Below are 17,489 nucleotides of genomic sequence, written 5' to 3' on the forward strand. Positions count from 1 at the left end.
TTTCCCATCTGTTTTGGCATAGAATAATTATCACCAAGAGGAAGCAGCCAGAGAGGGACAGGTGGAGTGGACTGTGGGGAAAGGAGGGAGACAGCAGAGGGCAGGGCCTGGGCGGAGTGCCTCTGCCAGTTCTGCTTGTACTACCCTAGTTGAGATGACGGATGAAGGGGACAGGCATACCATGGGGCAGGCAGAAGGAGTGGGCAAAGGCTAGAGTCTATAGACGGCCAGTCTTTACCAGGAGACAGGGTGCCATGGGAGGACAAGCGTTTAAGGGTAAGTCAGGGTGGGATGAGGATGTTAGGACAGGCATTAAAGCTGCAAAAAATCAGCTAAGTACTAAAAAAAGGCAGTAATAGAGTAACTAAAGAACAAAAAATATACAAGCTATATAGAAAGCAAATAGCTAAGAGGCAGAAGTAATTGCTTCCTTTTCAGTTTTATCTTAAATGTCAATGGATTAAACTCCCCTACTAAAAGGCAGAGATTGACAGAATGATGAAAAAGGATACTCTATATGCCATCTACAAGAGACTCACTTTAGATTCAAACAGGCTGAAAATAAAAGAGTGAAAAGGGTATTTCATGCAACCAGTAATCAAAACAGAGCTGGAGTGACTATTATCAGACAAAATAGACTTTAAGAAAGATTACAAGATACACAGAAAGATATCATACATTGATAAAAAAAAAAAAGTTCAATCCAGAAAGAAGATGCAATGATTATCAACATATATGTACCTCACAAGAGAGCCCCAAAATATATGATGACAACAATTCCATTTACAACATCCAAAAGAATAAGACCTAGGAATAAATTTAACTAAAGAGGTGAAGGACTTGTACACTGAAAACTACAAAACACTACCGAAAGAAATTTTAAAATACCTAATTAAATGGAAAGACGTCTTGTGGTCTTGGTTTGGAAGACTTAATATTGTTAAAATGTCAATACTCCTTCCTAAAGCATTCAACAAACTCCCTGGAATCCCTATCAAAATTCCAGCAGCCTTCCTTGCAGAGATGGAGAAGATTATCCACAAACTCATATGGCATTGCAAGAAGTCATGGATAGCTGAAACAGTCTTTAAAAAAGATGAACAAAATTGGAAGACTCACACATCCTGATTTCAAAACTTACTACAAAGTTACAGTAATTAGAACAGTGTGGTACTGGCATAAGGATAGACATATAGACAATGGAATAAAGATTCCAGGGATAAATCCACACATCTGTAGCCAGCTGATTTTCAATAACGGTACCAAGTTCACTCAATGGTGGAAGATACTTCAACAAATGATGCTGAGACAACAGTAAATCCAACTGCAAAAGAATTACCATGGACCCCTATCTCTTACCATATACAAAAATTAATTCAAAATGGATCAGTGACTTAACTATAAGAGCTAATACTATAAAATGCTTACAAGAAAACATAGGGAAATATCTTCAGGACCATGTAGAAGGTAATGGAGTTTTAGATTCTACACTATAAACACAAGCAACAAAAGGAAAAAAACAGATAAAATGGACTTCATCAGAATTTAAAACTTTTGTGCATCAAAGAATATTATCAAGAAAGTGAAAAGGGGGGCGGGCCGCGGTGGCTCAGCGGGCAAGAGTGCTTGCCTGCCATGCCGGAGGACCCCGGTTCGATTCCCGGCCCCAGCCCATGTAAAAAACAAACAAACAAACAAAATATAATAAAACAAGAAAATGTTTAAAGATGTTTCCCTTTCTTCCTCCCTTCCTTCCTTCTCTCTGTCTTTCCTTCCCTTCCTCCCTCTCAAAAAAAAAAAAAAAGAAAGTGAAAAGGCAACCTACAGGACGGGAGAAAATATTTGGAAACCACATACCTGACAAAGGTTTAATATCCAGAATATATATGAACTCATACAACTCAATCACAAAAAGACAACCCACAAAAAAGTGGCCAAGGATTTGAATAAACATTCTCCAGTGAAGCTACTTAAATGGCCAATAAGCATACGAAAACGCACTCAACATCATTAGCCATCAGAAAAATGCAAATAAAAGCTAAAACGAGATGCCACTTCACATGCAGTAGGACGGCTATTATTTTAAAAAATTGAAAATAAATGGAGGCAAGGATGCAGAGAAACAGGAACCTTAGGACATTGCTGGTGGGAATGTGAAATAGTACATCAGTTTTGTGGTTCCTCAGAAAGTTAACCATAGAATTAGCATATGACCTGGCAATTCCACTCCTAAGAATGTACCAAAATAATTGAAAACAGGGACTGAGGCAGTTATTTGTATACCAATGTTCATAGCAGCATTATTCACAACAGCCCAAAAGGTGGAAGCAACCCAAGTGTCCCTCAACAGATAATGGACAATCAAAATGTGTTATATCTATGCAATGGAATATTATTCAGCTGTATGTAAAACAAAATGAAATGCTGGTACATGTTACAACATGGATGAACCCTGAAGACATTAGATTGAGTGAAATAAACCGGAAACAAAATCACAAAATTGTATATCTGAAAATCTTATGTATGAAATACTTTGAATAAAATAAGCAAATCCACTGAGACTGAAAGCAGAAGAGCGGTTACGAGGGATGGGGTTGGGGAGGGGCAGTGGGGAGTTATAGCTAAATGAGTATGAGTTTTGGTTTGGAATGATGAAAACAGTCTGGAAATAGATAGTGGTGAAAATTATACAGTATTGCCAGTGTGCTTGATGTCTAAGAATTGTCCACTGAAAATGGTTAAAATTATTTTTATGTTATATATAATTTATCACAATTAAAAATAAGTTTATTAATATAAGAAAAAAAAGCCAGTGTGCAACCCTTGCTCCTCTCATCCCCTGCCATGGTCTTGATGATAAGCATCAAGACCTCATCTCCAGATGCTGCAGCCTCCTTCAGTCTGAGTCCTTGAGTGCCTGTGTTAGGTAGGTGTGCTAATTTGAAGCTATTATCCATTCCTGTGGGTGCAGACCTATTGTGGATAGGACTTTTTGGTTAGGTTATTTCAATTGAGATGTGACCCACCCCATTCCAGGTGGGTCTTAATCCTTTTACTGCAGCCCTTTATGAGAAGATAAAGGACAGAAAAAGCCAAGGAGCTGAGAGAGAAACACCCAGAGATCTTACAGAGAAAAGCCCCAGAGAAACTAAGAGAGGACACACAGAAGCTCAGAAAAGAGGCCACTGGAACCAGAAGTTGAAGGCAATGAAACCTAGGAGCAAAGGACCAGCAGATGCTGGCCATGTCAGCCTTGCTAGCTGACAGAGGAACCCCAGATAACAGCAGCCTGTCTTCAGAGAAGTATTACCCTGTTGATTCCTTAATTGGGACATTTTCATGGCTTTAGAACTATTAGTTTGTAAGCTAATAAATCACCATTGTAAAAGCCAACCCATTTCCGGTATACTGCACTCCAGCAGCTTTAGCAAACTGAAACAGCAGTGTTTTCTCCCTCTCCTCTAAACTACACTGGACATGGTGTTGTGTTAAAAAGAAAACACCAATGCCTCAGGAAAAAGACAGCTACCCCAGCACATAGGAGCACGCTGTTATGCTTTACAGCCTCTTATCTACCTGAAGGGGCCAGGTGGTAAACCCCATTTTATAAATAAAGAAACTGAGACTCCTGAGGAAAAGCTAGAATGGAGTGCAGAGGTTCAGCCACCAGCTCTGTCTCTGCATCACACTGGTTGTGTGATACTAAGCAAACCACTCTCTGGGCCTCAATTTCCTCATCTGTAAAATGAGGGAAGAAACCAAGTTTACTTCTGATGATCCTTTTCTCTCCTGCATCCTGATCCTGTGAAATAAAGTTCCACTACTCTCAAATTCTGTGCACACCTACAAAGTGTCCCCAGTTAGAGGATCTCAGGACATGCCTTAATGAAAGGTGAGAAAATTTTGCTGCTTGGCCTCTTGAGAATAAGCACAACCCTACTATCATTTTTTATATGATTAATTTTCTCAGAATGCTCTTTGCAAAGAAGATGGAAAGGAAAATATCAGCCCAGCCTGCTCTTAACCCTGAAGACTTGGGAGAGAATGGGTAGCATGGCTCTGGACGCTGGCCCCCAAGTACAACACTACCCTGTTCCCACTCAGTAGTTTCTCTTTCTTCCCTGGGCCACAGGCATGGGGGATGTCTCCAGTCTAACATGGGTCCACTGAAATAACCAAAGAGAGTTACTTCAGCAACTGCTAAGAGCAAGGACTACCCCTATGTTCTTACAAAGAGTCTGACTCCCTTCTCGCCACAAGCAAAGCACACCAAGTTCCATCCCACGTGGACACTAAAGAGCTGGCTCCCATTACTCACAGCTCCTTGTGAGCTGCTACCTGCAAGCCCACCTATACACTTGGGTTTCCTCTCTAATTCCTGGCCAGTTGTTTTATTTTAATGCACTGTTCCTATGTGTTTGGAGTGGAGGGGTTGTGTTTCAGCTTGCTAAAGCTGCCAGAATGCAATATACCAAAAATAAGGTGGCTCTTTCAAGAAAGATTTATTAGCTTACAAATTTACAATTCTGAGGCTTTGAAAAATGTCCATATTAATGCATCAAGAGGAAGATACCTTCTCTGAGGAAAGGCTGCTGGCATCCGGGGTTCCTCTGTCCCATAGGAAGGCACATGGCAATGTATGCTAGTCCTTCTCTCCTGGGTTCTGGTTTCAATGGCTCTCCCCAAATGTCTCTGTGCATTTTCTTTCTTTTATCCTCATAAAGGACTCCAGTAAAAAGGCATTGAGATCCACCCTGAATGGGCTGGGTCGCATCTCAGTTGAACCAAAAGGTCCTACCCACAATGGGTCTGGCCCCACAGGGATGGATTAAAACAACATGGACTTTCATGGGGTACATAACAGCTCCAAATTAGCACAGGGTGGAGTTTGCCATCTTGTGCAGAAATCCTCACTTTATTCCCTGATTGTCTGGAATGACATGGGTCTCTGGGAGCCAAAGTACCACCTCTTTCTTTGCACTAGTGAGTGTGGGTCTTGGTTCCCTGAAGCTCTGCTGACACCATCTCCAACCCCTGGAATGCCAGCCCCACATTCCTTTCCAGCTCTATAGGCTCGGCTGAAATGCACTGCTTCCTTTGCCTTCCTGTAGCAGTTAGAGACGAGCATAAAAACTGTGATGTAAATTGTGAGACAGACCTAGTGGGAACTATGGCAAACAGGACACTAGGTGTCCTATCTAAAAGGGGTAGCTTCTTCTCAGCTCCAGGCAATTGTTGTCATGCAGGACTGCTGGCTCAAAGTTGCCAGATCCTCCTATTTGTGAAGAAAAGCCAGAAATTCAGATTTTTATGTGAAATTTCCAGATCTTTAAGTGCTGGCAATCTACTCAAGTTTTTAAAAATCACCTTGTAGAGCACCAGATAGCAACCTCTGTCTTGGAGGATAAAGCTCCCAACCTCATACCTGGAATCTGATCTCCAATAGCTGTGTCACCTCCCATCTACCTGGCTAGACTGAGGGGACTTTGAAAAAAAGGTCCACTTTCTCTTCTTTCCCTACCCCGAACAAATAAATCTCAGCATATCCAGGGTGTTCAAACAGTTTGTTGACTACAGACTGATATGTTGATTGAGGGGTGTGAATTAATGAGTCTCTCTGTGTTTCCAAAGACCATCTGGCATCCAGACACACTCTTTTCAGCTGCCAACACACACTGGCAAAACAGAAATTGGGAACCTCAAAGCCCCATCTCTTTAAATTCCACAGGGCTACAGACCGCTCAGAGTCAAAGGTCTAATGCACATTAAAACAAGAAGGATAACATTTTGCATCTGCTAAATCAGGCCAAAATGTGTTGATTCTAATAACACTGATAAGTACACAATAACACTGAGGCTTTCAATTGTTTCTTGTGAAGAGGCTGCGGATTGGGCTCAGGTGTTCCAAAGTTCCAGTCCCATCTCCATCCCTCCCTTGCTCTCACTTCAGGCAAGTTACCTAACCTGCTTTGCCTTGGCTGAAAAATGCAGATAATAATTCCTACCTTGGAGAGTGAACATGAGAGCTATATGAGATGATGATGTGTGTCAAACTGCCAGCCTGCAGTAATTAATAAATAAATGCATATGCACTAATATGAGGTACTGAAGCAGTATAAATTAGTACAACCATTTTTAAAAAAACAGTATGTGTCAAAAGCACATTTCAAACCATTCCTATCTATTCTTAAAAAATAACTCAGGAAGGGGTGCACGGGTGGTTCAGTGGTAGAATGTTCACCTTGCATGTGGGAAACAGGGGTTCGATTCCCAGACCATACACCCAAAAATAAAAATGAAATAACTCAGGAGAAAAACAAATCCTAAGCATGGAGTTCTGTCATGTCATATTACTTATAAAACAGGGATCTGGAAACAGATAAACAGTCCAGTAATGTGAGGCCACTCAATGGCTGCTACACAACCAATTCACCTAATAATTATAAACAGCATAATACATGTAATACCACTAAGCAAATGAAGCAGAAAACAGCAGGCTATCAACATCAAGTGACAAAGGTGTAAAATGTGTACTGTAGGCATATGGGCAGAGATTTGAAGGAGGCAGAAAAACTAAAGCAGCTGTTGGGCTAGAATAATGAGATTTAGGGTGATTTTTTTTCAAAACAACTTTTACTGATGTTATACGACTATGTTCACAATAAATAATACTGTGAACGGGAAGCTTCGTGGGAATGGAGCAGATGACAACACAGCTGGCCAACAGCAAAACAACCACTAGCCACAGTCCTGAGCAAAGGAGGGGGTGTTCTAGTTTGCTAGCTGCCGGAATGCACTATTACCAGAAACGGAATGGCTTTTAAAAGGGAGAATTTAATGAGTTGCTAGTTTACAGTTCTAAGCCAAGAAAATGTCCCAGTTAAAGCAAGTCTATAGAAATGTCCAATTTAAGGCATCCAGGAAAAGATACCTTGGTTCAAGAAGGCCAGTGAAGTTCAGGGTCTCTCTCTCAAGTGAGAAGGCACATGGCAGACACAGTCAGGGCTTCTCTCTTGGCTGGAGGGCACATGGTGAATACAGCGTCATCTGCTATCTTACTCTCCTGGCTTCCGGTTTCATGAAGCCCCCCGGGAGGCATTTTCCTTCTTCATCTCCAAAGTTTGCTGGCTCGTGGACTCTCTGCTTTGTGGTGCTGCAGTGTTCTCTGCTCTCTCTCTCTCTGAATCTCTCATTCTCTGAAATATTTCCTCTTTTATAGGACACCAATAAACCAATCAAGACCCACCCAAATGGGTGGAGACATGTCATCCCTTAATCCAGTTTAACAACCACTCTAGACTAAATTACATCATCCAGGGAGATGATCTGATCACAGTTTCAAACATACAGTATTGAATACAGATTATTCTACCTTTATGAAATGGGATTTATATTAAAACACGGCTTTTCTTAGGGGGCATACTTCCTTTCAAACCAGCACAGGGGGTATGATGTCAACAAACAGAAGTATGAAATTAGCGGGCGCAGAGGCACTTGTCAGGGTCATGTCTGCCTGGTCCCTGCTCCAGTTTCCTCCTGCCTGGTTTGTGTAAAGTATGCAGCAACACATAGTGGGTGCTCACACATGCAGCTGTTGTTATTGTCAAAAATACTGGATTAGAAAGCAGGAGATTCAAATTTTGGTTCTGGCTCCTCTGTGGACTCACTGTAGATTTAGCACATGACTGAACCTCTGAATTTCAGTTTGCTCATCTGTAAAATGGGAATAACCATAGTTCAGTGAAGTGGAAAGATCATTAGGCACCAACCATTGCAAAATCTGGGTCCTTCACTCACTGTATGATCAGAGGCAAGTCCCTTCCTCTCTGGGTCTCAGTTTCTCCATCTGTTCATTAAAGGGAATGGAACAGAGAATTCTCCATGGACACTCTAGGTCTGATTTATTTTATTCTAAGTGCCTGGCCAGAGGTAGCTTTAAGAACATAAAAACAACATACTAATAATGGTTGTCATTTATGAATGTTTACTATGTGTTCGGCACTCTACATCACATACATTCAATGTAACATACATGCAATCACCTACATTTAATCCCAAATGCTGCAGGGGCCCAGAGTTCAGGCCTCACACCTCCTCCTCCCTTTTTCAACTACACTTACTCCTTAGAATCTAAGGACTAAATCGGACGTTCTCAACCTCAGCCAGAACCGATCATTCCTTGTGGGAAGCTGTCCTTTGCAGTGTAGTATGTTTAGCAGCATCCCCGGCTTACACCCTTTCAATGCCAGTAACACCATCCCCCAGTTGTGAAAGTCAAAAATGTCTCCAGACATTGCCAAAAGTTTCTTGGAGGCAGGGCAAAATCACCCTCAGTTGAGAACCACCAGATAAATCCAATCTCATGGTTTTAAATATCATCTATACCATCTCTATGGTGGTGACTTTCAAATTCATATCTGCAGCCTGAATCTCTTCCCTGAACTCCACACTCGTATATCCATCTGCCTGGTGTATATCTCCACTTGAACACCTCATAGGCATCTCAGAGTCAACGTTTCTAGTACGGAACTCCTGACCTAAGACACCCCATCAAACCTGTTCCTTCCACAGTCTGCTCCATTGCAGCAAATGACACCTCCATCCTTCCTGCTACTCAGGCAAAAAACCCTTGGAGTCAGCCTTGGCTTTCTCACTATTTCCCGCTCTCTCACAGCATATGTAATCCATCAGCAAGTCTAGGTGGCTCTACCTTCAAAATAAATCCAGCATGCAAACTCTTTTCACCACCTCCACCACTGCCACTCTGCCTCCAGCTACCACTCTCCCAGCTGGACCATTGCAGTAGCCTCCTCAATGGTCTCCCCTCTAGTGCCCTTACCAGCCTGAGTCCAGTCCACAAAGGGACCAGAATGATCCCTTTAAACAAAAGCGATGACGCCTGCTCTCCAATCCTCCCAATGGCTCCCTGGCTCACTCAGCATAAAATGGCTTAAGAGTCCCACATTCCCAGCAGGACTTTTACCACCTTTCCTGCCATCGGCCTGTCTATCACCAGACTTTGCTAGTCTCCACACAGGCCAAACATGCTCCAGCCCCAGAGCCTCTGCACTTGTTTTCAGTCTGCCTGAACAGTTCCTTTCCATGGCAATTTCTCCAGCTTTCCACATGATCCAGTCCTTCACCTCCTTCAGTTCTCAGCTCAGTAGCACCTTCTCAGTAAGACACTCTTTTGAGCCTTTTAAAAATAATAACCCTCCCACCCACATGCCCATCCCTTCCCTGCTTTATTCTTCTTCACAGTGTTTATCATCTTCTGACAAACTAAATATTTCACTTGTTTACTTATTTATCATCTGTCTCCTCCCATCAGATGTGAGTGGAGCTTCACAGTTGTAGCCTGTCTGTCTTGTTCACAGTCATACATCCAAGCAACCAAAATAGTACCTGGCACTTGAATAGCACTCAATAAATATTTGTAAAGGAATCTTCATACTAACCCTATGTGGTAAGGATAACTATCAGCACCCCCACTTTATAAAACAAGGGGCCTGAAGTTCAGAGAGGCTGTGCTGGTTTGAAAGTGCTGTGTACCCCCAGAAAAACCATGTCCTTTAATCCTGATTCAATATTGTGGGGTGGAAACTTTTTATTAGATTGTTTCCATGGAGATGTGACATGCCCAATTGTGGGTGTGACCTTTGATTAAATGGAGATATGACTCTGCCCATTCGAGATGGGTTTTGATTAATTTACTGGAGTCCTTTAAAAGGGGAAACATTTTGGAGGAAGCTTCAACGCTTGGAGAACAGCTGCTTCAGAACTGACAGAAATGCAGACATTTGGAGATGCTTGGAGTGCTGACATAAAGAGCAGATGCCCAAAAAGGGATGTTTGGAGATGCAGAGCCCAGCAGACATCACCAGGTGCCTTCCTTTGAGATGCAAGCCAGAATCCAGAGTTGTGTCCCAGAGAACACAGAAGGTCCACAGATGCTTAGAGAGGAATCCACTGGCAGAAGAAGCTGGAAGCAACAGAACCAGGCACAAGGACCAGAAGATGCTGGCCACGTGCCCTCCCATGTGACAGATATCGGCCTTTTATGAGTCAAGGTATCTTTCTCCAGGTGCCTTAGTTTGGACATTTTTTATGGCCTTAGAACTGTAAACTTATAAAGTAATAAATTCCCTTTTTAAAGCCGTTTCATTTCTGGTACATTGCCTTCTGGCAGCATTTAGCTGACCAAAACAGAGGCTAAATAACCTGTCCCAGATCCCTTAGCTAGAAAGCAATTCCCCCTGGAGCACTCAATTCACTACCCAAGATCTCCCCAAGAGTGGAACTCCAAGGCACTCAGCTAAATTTTAGATGGTTCTTAGACCAGCTTTAAAGAACACTGAAGGACATGGATAGGCTAAATGAATAAATAAATAAACTTTGACCTAAACTTCACACCTTATACAAAAATTACTAATAATGGATCATGGACTTAAAGTAAAATGTAAAACTTTAACACTTAAAAAAAGAGAGAGAGAAAATCTTTCGGATCTAGAGCTAGACAAAGAGTTCTTGAACTTGACACCAAAACCACAATCCATAAAAAGAAAAACTGATAAATTGGACGTCATTAAAATTTAAAAATTTTGCTTTGTGAATGCCTTTGCAAAGAGGATAAAAAGGCAAAATACAGACAGGGAGAAAATATTTGCAAACCACATATCCAACAAAGGACTAGTATTTAGAATACCTAAAGAACTTTCAGAACTTACTGGTAAAAAACAACCTAATTAGAAAATGGGCAAAAGACATGAATAGACATTTCATCAAAAGGATATACAGATGGAAAATAAGCACATGAAAAGATGTTCAACATCAATAGCTGTAGCCAGCTTGTAAGTATTATGTATCCCAGAAAAGCCATGCTTTAGTCCTGATCCAATCTTGTGAGGCCAATTGCTTCTTTTAATTCTGATTCAATACTGTAGGTTGGGAACTTTTGATTAGATTATCTCCACAGAGATGCAGTGTGCCCAATTGTGGATGTGACCTTCTAATGGGGGGGAGATGTGACTCCACCCATTCCAGGTGGGTCTTGTTTAGTTTACTAGAGTTTTTAAAAGGGGAAATTTGGGGAGAAACCTCAGAAATGATACAGCTGACAGAGAGAGCAGATGTAGACACGTGGAGAACAGTTGCTACAGAGATATGGATGTCTGGAGAGGCTTAGAGCCCAGCAGATGTTGCCATGTGCCTTCCCATGAGACGTTAAGCAGGTCAGAAACTGGAGAGAGCCAAGGGAAGCCAAGAGATGAAAGCGAGACCCGGAGAAGGAAAGCGAGGAAGCCGCACAGGAACAGAGGCTGAAAGCAACGGAGCCCACAGAGCAAGGAACCAGCAGATGCCAGCCACATGACTTTCCAGCTGTCAGAGGTTCTCCAGACCCAATGGCCTTTCTTGAGTTAAGGTAACCTCCGTCGGTGCCTTAATTTGGACACTTTCACTTCCTTGGAACTGTAAACTTGCAACTCTTTAAATTCCCTTTGTAAATGCTGCTCCATTTCTGGTATATTGCATTCTGGCAGCTTACAACTAAAACAGTAACCTTTAGGGAAATTCAAATTAAAACCACAATGAGGTATCTTTGCACACCTCTCAGAATGGCTAAAAAAAAGTAAGAACACCAAATGCTGATAAGAAAAAAACAGATCACCCATACATTGCTGGTGGGAATGTAAAATAGTACAACCACTATGAAAAATGGTTTGGCAATTTCCTGTAAAACTAAATATACCATTACCATATGATCCAGAAATTTCACCCTTAGGTGCTGACCCCAGAGAAGTAAAAACCTATACACAGGGCAGGCCACGGTGGCTCAGTGGTAGAGCTCTCGCCTGCCATGCCAGAGAACCGGGTTTGATTCCTGGTGCCTGCCCATGTAAAAAAGAAAAAAGAAAAAAAAAAACTATACACAAATGTTCATAGCAACTTTTTTTAAGTATTTTTTTAATAGTCAAAAACTGGAATTAGAACAGATGTCTTTCAGTAGGTAACTGTTTAGACAAACTGTGGCATATTCACACCAAGGAATACTATTCAGCCATAAAAAGTAATGCCCTATTAATACACATAGTAATTTGGATGTATTTCCAGGAATTATAACAAGTAAAACAAGCCAATCCCAGCACTAAAACAATTCAATGGAGAAAGAACAGTCCCTGCAAAAAACGAAGCTGGGACAACTGGATATCCTAATGTAAAAGAATATATAAAAATTAACTCAAATCAGTATCAAAAAACTAAACATATAACTAAAACCATAAAACTCACAGAAGAAAACATAGGGGTAAATCTTCATGAACGTGGATTTGGCAATGTCTTTTACATAAGACATCAAAAGCACAAGCAACAAAACAAAACAAAAAAAATAGATAAACTGGACTTCATCAGAATTTAAAACATTTGCATATCAAAGGACACTATCAAGAAAGTGAAAAGACAATCTACAAAATGGGAGAAAATATTTGCAATTTGTATATATGTTAAGGGTTTAGAATTCAGAATATATGAAGGACTCCTATAACTTAACAATAAAAATTCAACCCAATTTAAAAATGGGCAAAGGACTCAAAGAGACATTTCTTCAAATAAGATACACAGACAAGTTCATAAAAAATGTGCGACATCATTATCCATTAGGGAATTGCAAATCAAAACCACAATAAGATACCACTTTGCACCCATGAGGATGCCTACAACTTGAAAAAAAAAGAAAAAGAACAAGTGTTGATGAGTATAAGGAGAAACTAGAACCCTTGTACCTTATTGGTGGGAATGTAAAATGGTATAGCTGCTGTGGAAAAGTTTGGCTGTTACTCAATAAGTTAAACATAAAACTACAATATGACCCAACAATTCTACTCTAGGTATATAGCCAAAAGAATTGAAAGAGATTTTCAAATAAAAACTCATATATAAATGTTCATAGCAGCACTATTCACAATAACCAAAACATGAAAATAACCCAAATGTCCATCAACTGATTAACAGACACATAAAATGTGACATATCCATATAAGAAAATAATAGTTGACCACAAAAAAGCAATAAAGGACCGATCCATGCTACAATATGGATGAACCTTGTAAACCTTATGCTGAGGAAAAAAAAAATCAGTTGCATAAGAACACACGTATGATCACATTTAAATGAAATGTCTAGAATAGATAAATCTATGGAGAAGGAAGTAGATTAGTGATTGCCTAAAATTGGGGGTGGGGTGGTAGAGGGGAGGAATGGGGCTGACTGCTAAAGTGTCCAGGATTTTTTTTCGTGAATGATAAAATATTCTAAATTTGATTGTTTGGTAATGGCTGCACAACTCTGAATATACTAAAAACCACTGAATTTTAGTCTTTAAATGAGTAAATTGTATGGGATGTGAATTATGTCTCAAAAAGCTGAAACCAAAAAAAAAAAAATGTTACATATGGATGATTTCATTTATATGACATTTTGAAGTAACAAAATTCTATAAATGGAGGACAGATCAGTAGTTATCAGAGGTTGAAGGCAGGGAGTAGGAGAGAGATGAGTGTGGTTATAAAAGGGCAACACGAGGGTTCCTTGAAATGACTGACTCATTCAATATCTAGCCTGTGGAGGTAAATACACAACCTACATGTGATAAAATTCTATAGAACTAAATACATACACACACACACACAAATACGAACAAGTGAAACCGGGGAAGTGTTAATAAGATCTGTGAATCGCATCAATATCAATACCTCGGTTATGAGAGCACACTATAGCTTGGCAAAATGTTATCATTGCTGGGAACAAGGTAAAGAGTATAGGGGATCGCTCTACTTCCTCTTACAACTGCATGGGTGGCTACAATTATCAATAAAAATTCCAATGAATAGAAACTGAAGTCTCAGAGCAAGAAAACTGTTGTCTTCTCAATTTCACTTTGGAAAACTAGAGTCTCCTCTGGTGTGGGTGTACTTAATTTAGATCCTACATCTGCATTACCCTTTTTAACAAGGGACAGGAGGCCTCAAGTTCGCTGCCCCTGCAGACAAGAAAATCCAGCTGGAATTCAATAATACACTTCTATTTGATGGTGTTGAGTTGTTCATTTTGCCTAGATAGTATGATGTAGGATTAAGAACCATCTGGTGGTGGAGCCAGATGGTCAGGGTTCCAATTCCAGCTCTGTCACTTACTAGCTGTGTGACTAGTCACTTAACATCTCTGAACCTCAGGCACCGCATCTGTAAAATGGGTATGAGGAGGGTGCCTACATCACGGTGTTGCTGAGGGTTTTAAATCAATGTGCGTGTGTGTACACGTGTAAAATTGGCAAAAAGTAAAGTATCATTATCATCTTCACCATAACAATGATTAAGAAAAAATCGCAACGTTTTAGAAAGTTGTAGAAGCCCAGATGCAGGCTATACTACGTCTGGAACGTGGCCCTTTACCACTCTGTCTTCTCGACGCCATACACCGGGGCGGTGCGCACCCACCTGCACACTTGGTGCGGCTGAGCAGCGGCGGTCCCGGGCGGCCGGTGCCACCGTCACCAGGGCGCGTGAGCAGCACGCTGATCTCGTACTCGGTGTCGGGATCGAGGTGCCACAGCTTGTAGGTCTGCAGGCTGACGGCGTGCACCTCGGCCCAGGGGCCCCGCGCCATGCGGTACTCAATCTCCTTGCGCACGATCGGCCCGTCACCAATGATGGAGTTGGTGTTGAGCTGGATGATGAGGTAGGTGGGACCTGCGCGCAGCAGCTGTGGGGGCGCGATGGGGGTGGGGGGCTCTGCGAGGGGACGGGGTCGGAGGGGAGCCGGCAGTTGCCGCTGTGAGACCCAGGTCCCTACTCGCACCCCCACCCATACCCAAGTGCCCTCGTTGGTGGACCAGTTCGCCTCTCCAGCCGCCACTAAACCCCCATGCCCTAGGGACCTGGCTCAACAGTCTGCCTCCGCCCACCTTGAGTAAGACAACCAGCCCCCCTCACTCTTCAGCTCACATCCTCCCTCGCACTGCCCCCCAGAATCCCCAAGACCCACCTCCAGTGGCTGAACCCCTCCCCGGAGCCTCACAGCTAGACCCCACCTCGCCCGGCTCTTGCCTAGACCCTGGCGCCTACATCGACCCGGTCCCTTAATCAGAACCCCAACCCAAGCGGCACTCAGAGGGTGCGCCCGCCGCGGATGTCCCCGCACTGACCCTTGACGATGAGCTCGGCAAAGTTGGAGACGCCCGCGCCTCGAGGGGCCTGGGACACGCAGCGGTACAGGTCCTGCTCGGCGCGACCCACAGCGGCCAGCGGAAAGGTGGCCAGGAAGCGCCGGTGGCTGATGTGCCGCACGCCAGCAGCAGGCACCAGCGCCCCGCTCTGACGCTGCGGGGGAGACGGGACCGTATCAGGGTCAGGGGTGCCAGGGAGGCCATCCCTACCCAGGAATGACCTCGGGCTCCTGGAACTAGCTCCACCACAGGGGTATGCAAGAATAAAGGCTGATGAAGAGAAGATGGTTGCTTTGCGGTGGGAGAGCTGGGAGTCCTGGAGTGCTCTCTGCTCTGGGTAGGGGAGTGGGGTGGGAAGGGAGGTACCAAAGACGGCAGATGGGAGCCTAAGGACTCACCCTGAATGGAGGCAGGACAGGCCAGGTGTGGGGGGGGGGGTGTTGGAAGATGAAGCAGGAACTCAGTAATATGCAAGGGAGTCATGGCCAGGAAGAAGCCCCCCCCCCCACCTCCACCACTACAAACCTGCAGGAGGAAGCGCTCTGCCTCAGCCGCCCTGCCCGCCGCCATGCACTGGAACGAGGCATTCTGGCCAGCATTGACCTCCACATCGCCCAGGCGGGAGAAGTGCGGGGCCTTTGCTGCAGGAATGGAGCAGCACTGTGACCTGAGTCTGCAGCCCCTGCAAGCAGGAGCCACTACCACCCAGGCCGCGCACCCCTGTACCCACTGGGACTCACCACAGGGATAGCTGAGAAGCAGGATGTCATCTAGGCCCATGTAGCCCCTGTGGTCTGGGGAGATAAGAGCCTCAAACAGCACCTGGGGGAGGCAGAAGGGCCTGTCACACTGGCATCCCCCCAGCTCTGCCTGGGGCCCGGAAGAGCCTCTGTTCAGCTCGACCCCAGCCCCATCCTCCTCAAACAATCAAGGTCTCCCCAGCTCACACTGACCCTCCTTACCAAACCAGTTAGTTGAGGGAGAAAGGAATTCAGCATCCAGAGCTAACAAAGTCAAGGTCAATGGTTGCATCCCAATCCTGGACAGTTACCTTCAAGCAGCAAAATTCTTGACCCACCCAAACAGGGTTTCCAGGTCAGCACTGTTCCAAGTCACCCTTGACCCTGGCCATAGACTATTCCTATTTACAAATGATCTCTGTTGCTGAGCTGAGACTGACCTCAGTCACTGAATAACCCAATGCTGACCACAGATTGACCCATGACCCTGAACACAGACCAACTCCAATCTCAGCTGCTCACTACTCCCTGGCCTCAAGCTGACATCACCCCCCATCCCGCCATCCCCAACCCGATGACCAGAGACTAATCCCAGCCCACCTGATATTCATTGGGCCAGAAGGTGCTGACAGCCAGCTCAGCTTGGTGCCACTGACGACCATGGGATCCGGTCATATTCCAGACGGCGCTGCCCAGGGGGCCTCCGTTGACACGCACGTAGATGCCCAGGGTGCCTGGGCTGCGCCCATCCTGGCTGTACAGGAAGTAGCTGAACTGCACACAATGGGTGTCATTCTCACTCAGGCTCTGGAAGATGACATGGGCTCGCTGGCCAGGGGCATGCTGGGAAGCATTGACCAGCAAGTAGGAGCCTGGAAAGAGCAGGAAGAGGTGGGAGCTGAGGAGGCTGGTAGCAGGGCCAGGGTGAGGTGGACAGAAACAAAGAGCTTCAGGCATTTGGACTCACCAGGAGTTAAGGGGTTCTTGCCCAGCTCAGACTTACTAGGTAAGTCCCTTCACTTCCCTGGGCCCTTCTCCCAAAGGAAAGGATTGGAGCAGCAAAGAAATACACAAATCTGTCTTTTTTCAGACCCTTCTATGGTTCCTTACCACCTACAGATTACAGACCAAGTTCATGACCGGTATGATGCACAACCTTCCAAGAATTCACCAGGTTATTAGTCTCAGGAATCAAGAGCTTGGCACTTAACAAGCCCTCGAAGGCCACCTGTTCCCATGCCCTCCCTCCAGAGGTCCCCAGGGGCTTCTCTCCCAGCCTTTGGATCACGCTAATAAAGGGCGTGTGGATCTGCGTGTGTGAGTACAGGCTCCAACTCCAAGCTGAATGATTGTGTAGAACAGATATTGAATGAAACTCTAACTTCTATTCCAGACCAATGCTCTGAGTCTAAACTTCCGGGATACAAATTCTCTTTATTTACATCTGGAAAAAGGCAGGCCTGTTCCTTCACCAGACACCCAGGCTGGTGAGGAGCCGGGTGGCTGGAGTTCCCGGGTCCAGCAGGGGA

General features: G+C 44.0%; 1 protein-coding gene across 2 annotated transcripts in view; it reads right to left on the bottom strand.

The window, feature by feature from the left end:
• The window catches only part of PTPRU (protein tyrosine phosphatase receptor type U), a 103,542-nt gene that overhangs the window by 67,881 nt on the left and 18,172 nt on the right, over window positions 1-17,489 (bottom strand). For both annotated transcript variants that reach the window (XM_077150541.1, XM_077150542.1), the window contains exons 3-7: window positions 16,561-16,832; window positions 15,961-16,042; window positions 15,746-15,861; window positions 15,200-15,374; window positions 14,493-14,786 (exon numbers count right to left, since the gene is read on the bottom strand). In XM_077150541.1, the coding sequence (XP_077006656.1) occupies window positions 14,493-14,786; window positions 15,200-15,374; window positions 15,746-15,861; window positions 15,961-16,042; window positions 16,561-16,832 (939 nt within the window). The remainder of the gene's footprint in view (window positions 1-14,492; window positions 14,787-15,199; window positions 15,375-15,745; window positions 15,862-15,960; window positions 16,043-16,560; window positions 16,833-17,489) is intronic.

The sequence above is a fragment of the Tamandua tetradactyla genome, chromosome 2, assembly GCF_023851605.1.
Source record: "Tamandua tetradactyla isolate mTamTet1 chromosome 2, mTamTet1.pri, whole genome shotgun sequence".
In the NCBI taxonomy this organism is placed as follows: Eukaryota; Metazoa; Chordata; class Mammalia; order Pilosa; family Myrmecophagidae; genus Tamandua; species Tamandua tetradactyla.